At 45.5% G+C, this 18,557-nt stretch overlaps 1 protein-coding gene across 1 annotated transcript in view; it reads left to right on the plus strand.

The window, feature by feature from the left end:
- PDILT (protein disulfide isomerase like, testis expressed) overlaps positions 1-12,014 on the plus strand; it is a 45,921-nt gene extending 33,907 nt beyond the window's left edge. Inside the window, exons 8-12 of the mRNA XM_055298609.1 lie at positions 1,723-1,920; positions 5,682-5,802; positions 8,605-8,783; positions 10,535-10,624; positions 11,625-12,014. Of these exons, the coding sequence (XP_055154584.1) occupies positions 1,723-1,920; positions 5,682-5,802; positions 8,605-8,783; positions 10,535-10,624; positions 11,625-11,870 (834 nt within the window). The 3' untranslated portion in view covers positions 11,871-12,014. The remainder of the gene's footprint in view (positions 1-1,722; positions 1,921-5,681; positions 5,803-8,604; positions 8,784-10,534; positions 10,625-11,624) is intronic.
- The last annotated feature ends 6,543 nt before the right edge of the window (positions 12,015-18,557 follow it).

An 18,557-nucleotide genomic window follows, 5' to 3' on the forward strand; every position in this document is an offset into this window, starting at 1 on the left:
CATAGGTGGCTGCAGTGGCCTTTAACTCATCTCCCTACTTCCACTTTTGCTTCTTCTCTGCAACCAGAATAACCTTCTTAAAATTATTATCATGTCACTTTCCAGCTTACCACCCTTCAGTGGCCCACCATTCTATTCAGACTAAACCCAAGCTCCTTACTGGACCTCTGACCTCATCTTCGACAGTCTCTGACCTTGTCTCCTTTGTCTGTCTCCCTCATGGTGCTGAAGCTCTTACTGGAAAGGGGTCCCGATCCAGACCCTAAGAGAGGGTTCTTGGATCTCGTGTAAGAAAGAATTCAGGGCCAGTCCGTAAAGTGAAAGCAAGTTTATTAGGAAAGTACAGGAATAAAAGAATGGCTACTCCATAAACAGAGCAGCCCCGAGGGCGGCTGGTTGCCATTTTTATGGTTATTTCTTGATTATATGCTAAACAAAGAGTGGATTATTCATGCTTCCCCTTTTTAGACCATATAGGGTAACTTCCTGACATTGCCATGGCATTTGTAAACTGTCATGGTGCTGGTGGGAGTGTAGCAGTGAGGATGCCCAGAGGTCACTCTCGTCACCATCTCGGTTTTGGTGGGTTTGGGCTGGCTTCTTCACTGCAACCTGTTTCATCAGCAAGGTCTTTATGACCTGTATCTTGTGCCAATCTCCTATCTCATTCTGTCACTAAGAATACCTAAACCATTTGGGAAAGCAGCCCCGTAGGTCTCAGCCTTATTTTACCCAGCCTCTATTTAAGATGAAGTTGCTCTGGCTTAAACACCTCTGACAAAGCCACACTGACTTTTCTTTTCGATTTCCAGAACACTCTAAGCTCTCTAGGTGTTTGTTTTGTTTTCAGGCCTTTGCACTGGCAGTTTCTACCTCCCGGAATACTGTTCTGTGACTTGTTACTATCAACTATGTCCCAGCTGAAATGTGACCTCTTCAGGTTCTCCTCTTGACCACCCTACCTAATCCTGAGCCCCTACCTTGCCCCATCTGGGCAGTTACTCTCTATCACATTGCCCTGTTTTATTGTCTAATTGGCACTCACTGCTGTTTGACTTTATAAGTTCATTCACTCACTTGTTGCCTGTCTTCTCTACTAGAAGAGAAGCTCCCTGAGGGCAAGGATTTTGTCTGCTTTGGGCAGCGTTGTGTCTTCAGTGCTTAGTAAAATGGCTCACACATAGTAGGCACTCCATGAATGTTTGTTTAAGGAATGAGTGAATGAAGTCATGAATTTCCTTGATAGAATAATTTTGAATAATTATTCAAATAAAAAATAATAAGAATTGTCATGTATTGAATACTTTCTACCTGCCAGTCCCTGAACTAAGCCTTTCCATACGTTGTCCTGTAATTCTCACAGCAACCCTATGATAGGGTTGTTTAATTCTGTTTAATTCTCACAGCAACCCTAAGATAGGCACTATGATAATCATTTTACAGATCAGGAAACTGATGAGACAGTTTGAAACAGAATGAAATCTCAGGGCTTCCTGACCTCCTGAAATTGTGTGCATGCAGCACAGCACAAGGAGGCTGAAGCCAGGCTGGTGGCTACTGCCTGCCATGCATTTCAGTGCAGAGCTGCACCTGCCTTTGTTACGTTTTGCAGAGGTGCTCCACAGACCCCACCGTGTGCATCCCCTTAGTCCGCAGCCTTTCAGCAGTTTTTCTCCATTGGCAAAGGATCCAGAGGGACAAGGGTTTTGTTTTCTTTGGCAGATCCTTTTCATCCTTGTGGATGCAGACGAACCCAGAAATGGACATGTCTTCGAGTACTTCCGTGTCACAGAGGTCGATATCCCATCTGTCCAAATCCTAAACTTGAGCTCTGACGCCAGGTACAAAATGCCTTCAGATGACATAACCTACGAAAACCTCAAGAAATTTGGCCACAGCTTCCTGAGTAAAAATGCCAAGGTAGGTTTGTTCTTGGACAAGGTTTATCCAGAACCTCAAAATCATCTCCTTCTCATAATTCTGTGGGCTATGATAATTCTCCTCATCTGTATGTGGAGGCAGAATAAAGATCAACTTTGTGGCTCAATGTAGGGAAATCCCCCATCTCCCCACCTCAAATCTATCCAACTTCTGACCTATCCCAAGCCTTTAATTCCTCCACTCATTCTTAGTTGTAAAGTGGAGGCATTTCCTTTGCAGGAATTCACAGTAGAAATGCAGGCACTCAGTAGGGTTAACTTGCACTCTGAAAGGAGGCTCTTCTTCTCCTATCACCTCCAATGTGAAAGATCTACTTGGTCCAAGAGTAGATGCTTGCTTTGAGGAGGAGAAGGGGGATGCAGCCACAGGGCAATCAGGATGCAGCCTTAAAGGCTTTAGGGACCTTTTGGTTGGGTGGGGTTAGAAGGGGCCTAGTCTATTTCGCTGACAGGGAGGAGAGGCTGCAGAAACACATGGAACACGTAGTCTATGTCTCCACAGCTACTCTGCTGAGTAAGGTAACCATTATTTATTTTCCAAATAGGGACATTATGGGAGTAAAGGATTCTGGAATGGGCCAGGTGCAGTGGCTCATGCCTGTAATCCCAGCACTTTGCAAGGCTGAGGCGAGAGGATCACTTGAGCCCAAGAGTTCGAGACAAGTTTGGCCAACATAGCAAGATCCCATCTCAACAAAAAATTTAAAAATTAGCCAGATGTGGTGGTGTACCTCTGTAGTCTCAGCTACTTAGGAGGCTGAGGCAGAAGCATTGCTTGAGCCTAGAGATCAAGGCTACGGTGAGCTATGATCACACCACTGCACTCTGGCCGGGGCCACAGAAGAAGACCCTGTCCACCACCAACCCCCACCAAAAAAAATCTGGAACAATTGAAGTAAATCGAGACTCTCCAGACAAACCCAATTGATGGTCCCCTTACCTGAGTCTTCTACTGCCTTTTGTCCATTCCCCCAGAGACACAGCTGCCCCTGCAGCCTTCTCTGCGGAAGCTGTGTCGTGTGCACAGCATTTTCATGGGCCGAGCGGTGAGGCTGCTGTCCTTCATTCCACTTCCAACCCATTTTCCTTCTTTCACCTTCAGAAACCCCAGAGGCCTTGGATCCCATGCTTTTTAACCCTGTGCTCCCACCCTCTTGTTGCTGTCCTCTGACTATCTCCCTTCACTCTCTGAGGACTTAGGCTCCTGATGGCAGCCTTTCCCTAAGCCCCAACTCTGCCACCATTTCCAGAGATGTCAGTGTCCACAACCCTGGTGTCTCTTCTCCAGTAGCTGATGTGTCCATGCCATGTAAGCTCCCTGCTCCCATGCCTACAACCTGGAGATTGCAGCACCTCCCAATGCCTGACTTTTCCCTCCAGGATACACATGGCTATGATTCCTCATCCTTCTCATTGCCCCCAACCTCCTGATCCCATTTCTCTTTAGTGCCTCCTCTGTGAACTTGCATTCCATCATTCATTGCTCTGATGATGATTCCCTTAACTCTTTTATCCCCTCCATCTTCCACCTCCTCTACACCCCATAGTACTCACCAGACAAAGTTCCAACTCTGGTTGAACCCCCTTAACTTCCCTGCTTCCAGACCAACATCGCCACGAGGGTGCTGGCTTCATGGCATTGCAAACAAGCCTCCCATGGACTCTGAGAAATGTCCTGGCATCCATATGGAAATTTCTATTAGTGTGTTCATTTTTAAATCTCAGAGTCTCTCTCTCCTCATATCCCATTCCCACTCACTCTCAGCTGAGTACTCTACCCCTAGATCACTAAGAAAACAGATGTCTTCACATTGGGGCCTCCTGACTTTCCATCACCACATCTAAAATACTACCTGGAATACTACCCATCCTCTCTCTCTTTTCCTTGCAGTTAGATCTGAGGTGGTGTCTGTCTCCCTCTCAAAGGCCAACATGTCTTATGCTGTTAGAGCAGAGATGGGCATCCTCTACAAGATCTATGAGATCCACCTAATCTGAGCCATTCTCAATTCCCAACAATTGTCACCATTTTCTATCTCCCATGCCCCATGGCCGCCCCATGTGTGCTCCCATTGAAAGAATCTTTAAGTGCTTTCCAGAGGCTGGAGGGGGTGCGGTGAGGGAAGACGCTGTGGAAGAAGAGGCTGTGAGCCAGACAGAGGCTGCACAGCAAGGGCCAACATGGTGAAACCTCATCTCTACAAAAAATACAAAACATTAGCTGGGCATGGTGGCACGCACCTGTAGTCCCAGCTACTCAGGAGGCTGAGGCCGGAGAATCGTTTGAACCCAGGTGGTGAAGCTTGCAGTGAGCCCAGATCCCACCACTGCACTCCAGCCTGGGTAACAGAGCGAGACTCTTGTCTCAAAAAAAAAAAAAAAAAAAAAAAAAGAATTTGGTTTCCTAAGAGCAAGGATAGAAGCCAGATTTGCATGGTGAAAAACAGAGCCCTGCTTATAGAGAATAAAGGTGTCGGAGGATTGGGAGGAGACACAGGGAGAACATCTGGAGGCTCTTCTGGCAATTGAGGTGAGAGATGGAGGCTCACCTCAATTGGATTCAGGAGATATTTGGGACGCAATGGTTGTAGATAAAAAATATGTTTTGAGATTTCCAACACTTACTTCAAAGAGAAGCAAAAGCTGGGCTCATTTTTTGTTCTTTCATTTGCGAAACATTTATTGAGGATCTACTATGTACCAGGCAGTGGATACTCAATGGCGAGGAAAGAAAAATCTCTTATGACATTTCCATCTAGTATGGTAGAGACACATTAATCAAATAATTAGAAAAATAAATATAAATAGTAAATGTAAATAAATGATATAAGAAAAAGTGCTGAGTATTATGAGAATTCATGGCAGCGAGTCCTCATCTAGACTGGGGGAGGGTCAAGGAAGTCCTCCCTTGGGTCATTCTGAGGCATACATTTTGAGTTACCCAGATGAAGAAGGGAGGGTAGGAATCAGGAGCGGAGAGGCCTGTCAGCCAGAGGGAACGGCATTAACAAAGGCCTGAGCTGGGAGGAAGGTTGGCCATTTGGATAAGCTGAAGACCAACATGGCTGAGGAAAGAAAAGAGAAGACTTCCTTTATTGCAGGGACCAATCAAAGTGTGATCAAGGTTTTATAGGTCATGCAAATGGTCTTGATCTTGATTCTTAGAGTACTTGAGGACTTTTTTTTTTTTTTGAGATGAAGTCTTGCTCTGTCAACCAGCCTGGTGTGCAGTAGCACAATCTTTGCTCACTGCAACCTCCCCCTCCTGTGTTCAAGCAATTTTCCTGCCTCAGCCTCCCGAGTAGCTGGGATTACAGGTACGTGCCACCATACCCAGCTAATATTTGTACTTTTTCTTTTTTTAGTAGAGACGAGGTTCCACCATGTTGGCCAGGCTGGTCTCGAACTCCTGACTTCATGATCCGCCTGCCTCGGCCTCCCAAAGTGCTGTGATTACAGGCGTGAGCCACCGCACCCGGCTTAAATCTTCTTTTTATAAAATCTGAGAATCCATCCCAGTTTGAAGCTTTGTCTGCTTCTCAGTCCCCTGACCCCAAATTGCCCTGAACCATCCAGGGTTGACATCAAGCTCATGATCCATGTCAGTATTTCAAACCCTTTCCTAAGGCTCTTGTGAAAAAAACACGAGAAAATCTTTAGTGGTTTCCAATCAGGGTGGGGAGCCCCACAACTTCGAGTCTCTTTCTGAAGATTCTTAGGCCTCTCAAATGTGCTTCCTAGAAACATCAATCCAGTGAAGAGATTCCAAAATACTGGGACCAGGGACTGGTTAAGCAGCTCGTGGGGAAGAGCTTCAACATAGTCGTCTTTGACAAAGAAAAGGACGTGTTTGTGATGTTCTGTAAGTACCACCAAGAGGGGTTCGGAGGCAACAGGTGCCAAAATTATGTTTCAAGTGTTTCTCCTGAATTGTTGGGCACCGAAATCTCTAAAACCCATCAATGCACCATGCCAAGGATGGTCTTCAGATACCCAGAGACTGACTCAAGATGTTATCAGGGACAATGCAACTCTGTCCGCCAGAAATGTAATTATTGGAATGTATGCAATGCCTTCCACATAACCCAGGCCTACGGCTGTTTGTAAAAACAACAATGCTGATGGCTGACAATGTTTGCTTGGATGCTGTAGTGTATTGGGCTTTATTCTAAGCCATTGAATACATTATCTCATTTAATACGACATCCTTTTGAAAGTAGCTACTTTTATTGCTCTGACTTTGCAGATGACTAAATAGAGTCTCAGGGAGGTGAAGACATTTTTCCATTATCTTGCAGCCAGTAAGTGCTGGAACTGGGATTTGAACTTAGGCATCTGACTTCAGCACCTACACTCCTAACTGCTGTACAGGATTTCTTTGCTTCTGGCTTTAGATGACTTATCAAATGGCCCATAGGAGGTGGGGACACCAATCCTCCATGTACAGTACTTAGCACAGCGTCTGGCATATTGTAAGCACTTGATACGTGACAATTGCTACTGCTGTTGTTATTCCTATTATTATAATTACTTCCAGGGCTCACCTAAGGACTATTGCCCTTTTCCCATTGTTTCTGATTTGCACAGGGGAGACAAAGCCGGAGATGTTCTCTGCCACCCTGAGACACAGAGAAAGGTGACACTGAAGTTCCCTCAGACGTTTCTTTTAACATTTAATGAGCCCTTACAATGAGTCAAGCATGAGTTTGCTGTTGACACACCTGCTCTAATGAGTTGTGTAACAAGTTTTTGAGGAAGGTATGGTGGTTTTCCCCATGTCACAGATCAGGGAACCCCACCTCAGAGAGGTTAATGATCTTACCCTAGGTCACACAGTAAGTAGCAAGACAAGAAGTTTAACACAAGCTCTGGTGCTATTACTTTCTGGAAGGTAAGACAAGGGCTACACTGCATCATGTAGGCCTTTTACAATCACTCTGAAAGGGACTCCTATTCACAGAGCAAGGCGCTTAAGGTCTGTGGCTGAATCACCAAGATCTGCTGCCTTTCAATGAGAGGCTAGGTGCAGCTCTTCTGTACTTACGTCACACCCAGAGTTATGAGACTGTCCATTTCATTTTGATAAAAGGCAAAAGCAGCTTCATTTTCTTGGAAGTAGGGCCACGAGATTGGCCCCCTGGGGCTGCAGCCATTATGCCCCCTCCTGTTCTGACTCAGGACCCGCTGAGTGCTAGGGGGGCTGCCAGAGATGCTGCAGGCAGGGGGCATGGCCATGGAGACACTTGGCTTATAAATGGGGTATGATCATCCAAAGCTGGCGTGTCTGGGGGCTTTTGAGGCCATTTCTCTTACAGAGCCAGAAACTGAGCTTTGAGCTCTAGTAAAATGAAAGCAGGTAAGATTTGCTTTCCCTTGTGTTGGAGCTGGTCTCTGGTTTCCAGAGGCCCAGGAGCCTGGACCACACTCAAAGACCAAAGAACTGTCCACAAGAAAGTTCAGTGTCCCCTGTCCAAGAGTAATTATACCTGTCACACTTCTTGGGGATGTTCTCCTCCACTGAATTATATATGTATAATGACATGACATGTAATTACATATAAATGACATGACATAACATAACATAATATACATATGTTATGTTATATTAATCCCTACCTGTGGTATAGTGGTCACAGGTCAAAGCAGCCTGTCTTTAAACCCCACTTCTTCTGCTTAATTACTCTGGTCTGAAAAGTGCAATTACTGCATAGCTTTGGGCAAGTTCCCAAACCTCTATTGTGAAAAACCCCTGTGCTGTAACACATATGCACACACACACACACACAGAAACACACACACACTTTTTGGCAGAACATTAAAGTCATCTAGCATAAATATTGTTCTTGGCTTTCTTCTACTAGAGTGGAACACTATGTTAAAAGAAAGGAATTTGAAAAAAAAGAAAAAAAGCAAGCTGGGCACAGTGGCACAAGCCTGTAGTCCCAGCAACTCAGGAAGCTGAGATGGAAGGATCTCTTGAGCCTAGGAGTTTGAGTTTGAGCCTAACCTGGGCAACATAGCAAGACCTTGCCTCTAAAAAGCAAAACAAAAAAAAAGAAGAAAACATGAACACACTAAAAGTGTTAGTATTTAGGTGGAAGAGGGCTAAGCTATTTTTTTCTTTTTGTTTTCTTTTCTTTTTCTTTTTCTTTTTTTCTTTTTTTTTTTTTTTTTTTTGAGAAGAAGTCTCTCTCTGTCACCCAGGCTCGAGTGCAGTGGCGCAATCTTGGCTCATTGCAACCTCCACCTCCCAGGTTCAAGTGATTCTCCTGCCTCAGCCTACCGAGTAGCTGGGATTACAGGCGCACGCCACCATGCTTGGCTAATTTTTGTATTTTTAGTAGAGATGGGGTTTCACCATGTTGGTCAGGCTGATCTCGAACTCCTGACCTTGTGATCAGCCCGCCTAGCCTCCCAAAGTGCTGGGATTACAGGTGTGAGCCACTGCACCCAGCCAAAGCTATTTTTTTCTAATTTATCGAATAACAACTGGGTACTATGGCTGAAATGTAAAAATAACCTAATATATGATTAAAAGAAAGAGAGAGTGCAATTGGCAAAACAGCAGGACCACAACTGGAACACAGTGATGCCATGTGTAGGGTGGCGCCAGCTTTCTGGATCTTCATCAATATGAGCCTGAGCCATGGTCCTTCTCTTCCAGATGCACCCTGGTCTAAAAAGTGCAAGATGCTGTTCCCACTGTTGGAGGAATTGGGCAGAAAGTATCAAAATCACTCCACGATCATCATTGCCAAGATCGACGTCACAGCAAATGACATTCAGCTGTTGTACCTGGACCGGTACCCATTCTTCAGGCTGTTCCCCAGCGACTCTCAACAAGTGAGGGGCTCTTGGGATGCACATGTCTGAAAACAATGTTATGTTATTATCAGGGACTCAGTTTCTCCCTACCTCCAGCTGCGCTTTCTACCAAACCAGTTTTATTCTCAGCTACAGCCACTATCGATCCTCTCATTCAAGTTCAAAGAATATTTTCCAGTAGTTTGCACCAAAATCCTGAGACTCACTATCATTGGGTGTAGCTTGCATATCCCTAACCCAATCACTGTGGCCAAGTGGATGTGGGTGTTTTGATGGGCAGGCCTGGTTTATATGGTTCTTGCTAGTATTGGGGCTGAGCTCTACCCTAACTATATGAAATAAGGTGGGAGGAATCTCCATGAGAATATTGGATGTGGGGTATTACTAGGTGAAGGCAAAAATACATGCTAGAGACAAACAATGTCATTTCCACCTTGGGATTACAGTCATCAACCATAACCAGTGTTGATACAACCCACACTCCATGCCACGTCCATGCATGGGAAAGAGCATCAGTCAAAGAAATGTGAGCCCAGGTTCCTGCTCCTTAGAAGAGTATGGATGAATGCAATTGAAATCAAGGGGGAGGAAGAGCTTCTGGAGGGCAGATATGGCAAGTCTCCATGCAGACCCAGGACTTCGGAGAATGGTGGGAACTTAAATCAGGTTAGAGGAGGGACTATGTACTACAGGTAGGAAGTGTAGTCTGAACAAAGAGGTGGGCAGAAGGGTGACCCCAGCACTGTGGCAAGATTCCGTTGTGACCCACTCTTTGCTCAGTCTGCACTGCAGAGGATGCATGTCGGGGAGTTGTGTAACTGAGGCTGTGCTGAGAGGATGAGGCTAAGGTCATAATCTCAAATTAACTGAAAAGAAGATTAGGTGACCCGTGGGCATTAAGCAGCTTCTAAACTTTCCTAAAGAGGAAAACAGGTCAGGCGCGGTGTCTCAACGCCTGTAATCTCATTATTTTTGGAGGCTGAGGCAGTTGGATCACGAGGTCAAGAGATCAGACCATCCTGGCCAGCAGGGTGAAACCCCGTATCTATTGAAAATATAAAATTAGCCGGGCATGGTGGTGCATGCCTGTAGTCCCAGCTACTCAGGAGGCTGAGGCAGGGGAATCGCTTGAACCCGGGAGGCAGAGATTTCAGTGAGCTGAGATCACGCCACTGCACTCCAGCCTGGTGACAGAGCAAGATTCCGTATCAAAAAAGAAAAAAAAAAAAAGAAGAAAGGGAACTCGTGATAACGGAGCACTGACCATGTGCCAGATGCTTCTGAAAAGAACTATTCTTCCTCTTATTATTGTCGCTATGATAGTAATAATAATAATAATAATAACAAACGCCTATAGTGCTTATCATGAACCAGGTGCTGTTTTCAATACTTCACGTACATTACCTCATTTAATCCTTATAACAACCCTACGAGGTAGGTACTATTTTCTCTCCATATTAGAGATAGGAAAAGTGAGTCAGAGAAATTAAATAAGCAGACCACACTGCAATAATGCAGCCAAAGTTTAAGGCTTTGCTGTGTGGTTTTACAGTCCATGCTTTGATCCACTACATAACAACCCTATGTCAGAGGCATTTTTATTATCCTTCCCTTGGAGCCATGGCACTGGAGGCTAAGAGAGGTTAGGGAACCTGCATAACATACCCGGGGTTGTTAGGAATTTGACCCTGGGTTTATCTAGGTAGCAATCCTCGAGCATCTCGGCGAGAAGAGGATCCCATCCTGACCCTGTTCCATTTTCGTCCTAGGCTGTCCTGTATAAGGGAGAACATACCCTGAAGGGCTTCTCTGACTTCCTGGAAAGCCACATCAAAACTAAGATTGAGGATGAGGATGAGGTAAGGGGCAACAGAAACACTCTGGATTATTCTGTCCCACACAGAATCCCTAGGAACTCAATGGACGACAAAAGAGTATGCCTGGAGTTCCGTAATCTTGGGAGATGGTTGAGGATGGATGGAGAACCATCCAGTTTGGGTGACTCTACTAGTCACCTTTATTTCAAAGGCACTTACTATGGGAAGCAGAAATGGCAAACTTTAGAAACATCTAGAAAGACCAAGGCTCTGAGGTAACACATAGCTCCTTGCCTTGGGCCACCCCCCTAGGACTGACCAGATGTCTTGGTGGGATTCTGCCCTCTGGCATTACTCTCCTGATGCATGGGACCACAGTCCCCTTTCTCCCCTAGCCATGCCTCAGTGAGGCCCTCTGCTGGACGGTGCCATCTGTATTAATTAAGACTTCCATTGGAAATTTCAGACACTACTCTTTGCTTTAAGCAACAATGGGAATTTATCCCATATAACTGGTAGAACAGCAGGTGTGGGTGGATCCGGAATGCTGACTTGCTTTCTGTCTTCCCATCTCTGTTTTCCTCTATGTTGGTTTCATTCTCAAGTAGTCATTTCCCCACAGAAGTTCAAAGATTACACCACAGCTCCGACCTAACATCCTCTCAGTTTAGAAAGCAAGCATCTACTTCTTAGATGTCCCAGAAAATGTCCTGGACAGAGATCTCATTGGCTAAGACTGGTCACCTGTCCAGTCCTGGAGCTAGTGGTGCAGGAGCCACATCTATAGACTTAGAACCTTTGGTTCCCCCAAAGATCCTCTTACCTGAAGGGTGAAACCACAGTTGGGCACTTTACCACTGAAACCAAACGGATCTTTAGCATCTAGGAAAACCCTGCAGTCCAAAGACTGATTCTCTCTGGGCACTTTCAGAAAAAGTAGACTTGACTATTGCAACCACAATGATCACATATTTCTTGCCTCTTTATTTCTTTCTCCCTTTCTTCCCTCCCTCCCTTCTTCCTTCCACCTTTTCTTTCATAGCTATTGTCTGTTGAGCAAAATGAAGTGACAGAAGAGGAAGTGCTAGCTGAGGAAAAGGAGGTGCCTATGATGAAGAAAGAGTTACCTGAACAGCAGTCGCCTGAGCTGCAGAACATGACCAAGTATGTATCCAAGCTGGAAGAGCCTGCTGGGAAGAAGAAAACATCTAAGGAGGTGGTGGTGGTGGCTAAGCCAAAGGGACCTCCAACGCAAAAGAAGAAACCAAAAGTCAAGGAAGAATTTTAGCTTCTCCAATACCAGGAAAAAAGATGCTCATTTTCCAGATCCTGGCATCATTTTCTGAATGGATTGATTCCAATAAAAGCATATATCATTGTGGTAGGGTAGGTGGGGCGGGGGTAGGGGTGGATAATAAAGCCTCTGAGTGTCCTTGGCTCTGTTTTACTCATGACCTCTTTTTCCTGGTTGGTGCTGTCTTAGAAGAACTGTTTGACCTAGAATTCAGACAGGACTGCAAGGGAAGCCACAGTAGCAACATTCAATGAGCGTGTGCAACATGCTCAGTATTCATCTAGTTCTCACACCATCACTGAGCTGGGGTTCCTTATCCCCATTTTATAGATGGGAAAAACTGAGGCACAGAGAGGTTAAGCAACCAGTCAGGATTACACAGGTAGAAAGCTGTTGAGATGCAACCAATCCCAGGCAATCACACTCCAAAGACTGTGCACTTAACCACTATGCTACAATCTCCTACCAGGTTAGGTGTCCCCAGAGTTTGGCTCAGTCTTTCAAATAAGGTGGATTGATTGGCTTATGCTGCATTTGGGCACAGTAAGAAAACGATCAAATCCCAAACCTGTCCTCAGACTTCCACATCTCAATAAGTGGCCCATTCACTCAAGCAATCACTCCAGAATCATCAACAACTGACTTTTTCTTTCTTTCTTTCTTCCTTTTTTTTTCTTTTTTTTTTTTGGAGATAGGGACTCGCTCTGTCACCCAGGCTACCCTATCCAGCCACCCACCTACCCTACCACAATGATAAATGCTTTTATTGGAATCACTCCACTCAGTGCAGTGGCATGAACATGGCTCACTTCAGCCTCAACCCCCTGGGCTCAAATGATCCTCCCGTCTCGGCCTCACAAGTAGCTACGACTGCGGGCACGCGCCACCATGCCCAGCTAATTTCTGTATATTTTTGGAGAGATGGGGTTTTGCCATGTTGCACAGGCTGGTCTTGAACTCCTGTGCTCAGGCAATGAACCTGCCTTGACCTCCGAAAATGCTGGGTTCAACTGCCTTCTTTTACTATCATAAAAGTAGCTTATCCATCCGTGTGATTCTACCCACTTCCCTTCATCTCCACTGACTGTCACCCACCATTTCTCAGCTGAAGTCTCCTAACTGGTCTTTTTGCTGCCCCTCTGTGCCTCCCTCCCAGCCCCCACCCCAAACGCCTCCATATTCCATACAACCACTGAGGCTATCTTTTAAAAACCCATAGCCTTAAGCACTTACAACATCACCTTGTCTAATTCTGTAATGCAGAACTGATCGCTGACCTGTATGGGTAGGTGTCCTGTCAGGAACCCGGCGGCACAGCAGGAGGTGAGTGGTGGGTGAGTGAGTATTACCGCCTGTGCTCCGCCTGGGTATTAGATTCTCACAGGAGCCCAAACCCTACTGTGAACTGGGATACGAGGGATCTAGGTTGCCGGCTCCTTATGAGAATCTAATGCCTGATGATCTGGCATTAGATCTGTGCCGTTGAACAGGTTCATCCCATTTCTTATTTGCTAGTTTCATACCATTTCCCTCCTGACCCCCCACTACACCCTCCTACCCCCTCCACCTTCCCACCCCCATCCTTGGAAAAATTGTCTTCCAGGAAACCGGTCCCTGATGCCAAAAAATTGGGGACTGCTGCTGTAATGGCATCTTTATTGCTTTTAGAATAAAATCTAGTCTGCCTACCATGCCTTCAACACCTTGAAAGATCTGGCCCCACAGATCTCCTCCTCTTCCTCTCCCCCTCACATTCTAGGCTCCAGCCGTGCTTCCTGTCTACTCTATGAACAAGCCAAATTCACTCTCTCCTCATGTTCCCTCTGCCTAAATGCACTCCCTTCAAAATACATTTCCCTCAGGTCCTCACACAGGCATGTTCTTTTCTTGGTTCAAATCTCAGCTCACCTGTCACCACCTCCAAAAGGCATTCCTGGAGACCAATAATTGAAAGCATCTTATTTTGTTGTGCAATGATACATTGCCTGATTTTCCAACTAATAGGTAAGTGCCACGAAAGCAGATATATCTGTTGTTTTTTTTCTTGCCGTATTCCCTTTGCCTAGAACTCTGCTTGGCACATAGTAGATGCTCAATAAATGCTCATGGATCAATCAAATATTCCATTTTAGGTGAGAAATACGTAATTTCATAGTCATCCCAAAAGGCAGAGGTGCTGACAGTGCTGTTCCCAGATCCAAACTGGAAGCTGTATTCGTTCCCTATTGTTGCTCTGACAAATTAACACTTAGTGGCTTAAAACAACACAAACTTACTCTCTTAGAGTTCTGGAGGCTAGAAATTAGAAATCAATTCCACTGGACTAAATTCACGAGTTAGTCCCTTTTGGATGAATTCCCTGCTATGCCTTTTCTAGCTTCTGGGAGGCCCCTGCATTCCTTGGTTTATGGTTGTGTCCTAGAATCACTCTGACTTTTTGTTTCATCCTCACACCTACTTCCTCTGGCTCCTCCTGCATCACTTTTATAAGCACCACTGTGATTGCATCCAGCCTGCCCAGACAACCTCTCCATCTCAAGATCCGTAATCACACCTGCACAGTCCCTTTTGCCATATAAGGCAACACACACAGGTTTGGGGGTTCAGGGGTGGACGTATTTGGGGGTCATTATTCAGCCTACCACAGACTTAACTCACAGATTTGTGTCATTCATTTCAGCCAGCCCTTCTCTTGAGAAAAGAAGGGCAGCATTCTTTTAGAAATTGAGGTCTCTAGAAACCACCGGTGTCTCTCCACTCCTCACCTGTCATGTAAGGCAAAGGCTGTTTGTGCTTTCTCATACCTTCAGAGCCAGCTCCCCTACCCGTCACCCTGAACCTGGCCTGTCCACAACCAGAAGAAGCAGGGAACAGCCTGCGGCTCTGGAACTCACCTGAGCCAAATTCCCCAACAGGAGCAGGTGTTAGTATTCAGGACACGGTGTGAGGCTCACCTGCTTCGGCCTTGAGGTCATGTGGCTGCCAGTTGAAGGAGGGTTACAGGGGTGCTGCCTAGACCAGATCATGTGGCATAGAACCCCTGACAGGCCACGAGCCAGAGAATGGGTGTGTGACCTGCAGGTCCCCCAGGCATAACTGGAGCCTCAGGAGGTGTGTGCTCAGAGGTGGGACAGGTGATACCCCTCTGTTGGGGGATCTTCTCCCTTGGCTCATTTTTTGCCCCTTTCTGACACACACCAACCTCTCATTCTAATTCTTTGTGTTCTGTTTGATCAATTTTTCAAAACTCTCCACCCCTTAGTTTCACTCTTTCCAAAACTACCTAAAACCACTTATCCCTCTAAGACCCCGTCATGGCTGAGCATGGAATGTTCTTTACCCAAGAAATGCAGGTAAATCTGAATGAGATTTGAGTTTTGGTCTGGATTTAGCACTAGCTAGCTGTGTAATCTTACGGGAGTTACTCCGCCTCTCTGAACTTGCCTTCTTCCCTGTGACGTGGGTTGCTGTGTTTCATTGTTTGAGACAATGGAGGCGAAAGCACTGAGCACAGTGTCTGACCCAAGAGGTACTCAGTAGGTGATTGTTCTCAGCATTATTGAGATCAAGTCTCCTACCCATGTTTGAAAGTTAAGAGAGAAAAGTGTTTCAGGCTGGGTGTGGTGGCTCATGCCTGTAATCCCAGCACTTTGGGAGGCCGAGGCAGGCAGATCACCTGAGGTCGGGAGTTCGAGACCAGCCTGGCCAATGTGGTGAAACCCTGTCTCTACTAAAAACACACAAATTAGCCGGGCATGGTGGTGTGCACCTGTAATCCCAGCTACTTCGGAGGCTGCGGCAGGAGAATCACTTGAACTTGGGAGGTGGAGGTTGCAGTGAGCCAAGACTGAGCCACTGCACTCCAACCTGGGAGACAGAGCAAGACTCCATTAAAAAAAAGAAGAAGAAGAAAGAAAGAAGAGTGTTCCAAGAGGGAAGTGCTGAGAGATTAAGGTTCGTTCAAAAACAAGTATTTATTGTGCACTGTCCTAGAGGTAAGATAAAGAGAAAAATATTGATTGAATTTGGTAACGTGGATGTCTTTGGTGAACTTGATGAGCAACAGAGCAGGAAACTGTGGCCATTGACAACTTGTTATACTCACAGATCCCAAGAAAAGGGGACACACCACACAGGGTAGAGGGGCTGAAGGGAGAGGAAGAGCTGCTGGGAAGTACCAGGGTCGGTCAGGAAGTAAAGAGAGCAAGGGAAAAGGCAGGAAAGAGCCTTTATTGTAGTTTCTGCAGGAAGTAATGGGAGAGGCAGGGTAAGCAGATTTAGGATTGGCTTAGTTTGAATAATTTCAGAGACCTCTGGGCCATAGGAGTTGTCTCTAGTTGTCTGGTACCTGGTCCCTTGGGGTGATTTAAAGCAGCAAGTAGTGACCCTAAGTGTAAAAGCCCCATAAAGGAGGCCAAGGGTTGAGGGTATGTGGTCTGGATTGATTGATTTGCAGTGGGAAAGGCACATTCACAGATAAGTCATTTTTGATCTCTAGTAATTATTGAGCCATGGGAGGGGCAGTCCCTCCATGATCAGTAAGGCCCCAAAATGTAAAAGCACCAAATACAGAAACTAGAAAGCATGGTGATTACACTTATGAATAGATTCCAACCCAAACTCCCCATTTTCCTGCCCAAGTCTTTGTCAAGACAACTCCAGAAGCCACCTGGGGTCACCGTCTTTAATCCTTTGAAGACATCTATACTAAGGTTTAGACAAGGCCTCATGAAAAAGGTATAGGATAAAAACGACTAGTTCAGAAAAAAAAAAAAAAAAAGAACAGTAAATAAATGAAGAGATAACTTCCCTTTTCATCAAAGAATTGCAAAAATGAGATCATTGCAAAATAATGAGATCGTTTCCACTTAGCCTTTTGGCAAAGATGAAAGCAAGTTACCAATGCTCAGAACTGGTGAGTAGTGTTGGTGGGATTGTAAACCAATTTTTAATAATCTCTCTGGGGTGCTGTTTGGGAAGAGGAGTCAATATCCCTACAGCTGTGCTACCTCTTTGACCCAGAATTTCCACTCCTTGTACATAATCCTGAGGAGATGACTGCACCAGTGCCAGTGGTTACCCTACCACTGAATGGGACAGGATGGAGAAATGTCCTGAAAAGAGCAATTCACAACAGCAAAGACTTGGAACCAACCCAAATGTCCATCAATGATAGACTGGATTAAGAAAATGTGGCACATATACACCATGGAATACTATGCAGCTGTAAAAAATCTGAGTTCATGTGCTTTGTAGGGACATGGATGAAGCTGGAAACCATCATTCTCAGCAAACTACCACAAGGACAAAAAACCAAACACTGCGTGTTCTCACTCATAGGTGGGAATTCAACAATGAGAACACTTGGACACAGGAAGGGGAACATCACACACCAGGGCCTGTTGTGGGGTGGGGGGACGGGGGAAGGTTAGCATTAGGAGATATACCTAATGTGAATGACGAGTTAATGGGTGCAGCACACCAACATGGCGCATGTATACATATGTAACAAACCTGCACGTTATGCACATGCACCCTAAAACTTAAAGTATAAAAAAAAAAGATCAATGCAGTGATCATGGTGATATTTTCCTGCTCAGCCCAAGTTCACACATATTTTATTTTTCTCAACATGATGACAGCCACTCTCACATTGATTTTTGGAATGCCATGTATGTCGAACTGGGTCTGAAGACACGGTTTTAACTCAGGCTCTGTCATTTTCTACCTCAATGACTGTACAACAGCAAAGCAGAATTTTCAGGACTTCCATGAATATAATCATTACTATATGACTTTACTTGCATCATCTCCTTTGGCTACTATTACTACTGTGGGAGATGGGTATTCTCATTTTATAGACAAGGAAATTGACCTCTGGACTTCAGGAAGGTTAAGAAATGAGCCCACTGCCACACAATAAACACCAGATAAAGGAGGCAGACTGACTCCAAAGTCAGTCTATTTAAGTGCAAAGTTATTTTGCCTCCAAAGGGACCTCCCAGTCATCAGAACTGATTCTTTGTTTTACAGAGTGGGTCAGGTCCAGTGATGTCTGAACTACCTTCTGGTTCTGACTTTCAGCCATTCTCCGCTCCTCTCTTGCTTGTGTCTGGATTCTTGTGAGAATGGGTGTTTCAGAAGGGTGCCCTCTCCAAGACAGGTGCACCTCCCATCTGGGGCAGTGAATATCCCTTTTGTCCTTATGCAGCCTGGCTTCAGATACTGGCTTCTGCCTGGCTTCTTGGGCCCACCCTGCCCTTGTCAGTGACCAAGAAGAAGCCCAGCACCTTGGCACTGCTTTCCCAGTTAATTCCTAACTAAGGAATCTCTTGCTGTGAGAAGGTGCGAAACAGTGACCTTGTATTTCCGGGCACAGGTGTGACCCCCCAATGTCAATCATTTGGGGTCTCTAGCTGTTAGGAAAAAGAACAACAACAACCTCACAGCTTGGACAAAGCAAACATTATGCCAGGAGGAAAAAATATTCCACCCCCAAGAAAACAATATCAAAAAACAGAACTAGAGACTAATTGGAAGAGAGATTGCCAGCCTGGGGCAAATGTGTATATATAAGTATCAGGCACATCGTGACCAGACTAACTCTACCTTTCTGGCTTCAGGTAAGGCTATCTGTAGCTGTCTTCTCCTAACCCAGCTTCTCCCCATTCTATTTGAGGG

The sequence above is a fragment of the Symphalangus syndactylus genome, chromosome 11, assembly GCF_028878055.3.
Source record: "Symphalangus syndactylus isolate Jambi chromosome 11, NHGRI_mSymSyn1-v2.1_pri, whole genome shotgun sequence".
Classification (NCBI taxonomy): domain Eukaryota; kingdom Metazoa; phylum Chordata; class Mammalia; order Primates; family Hylobatidae; genus Symphalangus; species Symphalangus syndactylus.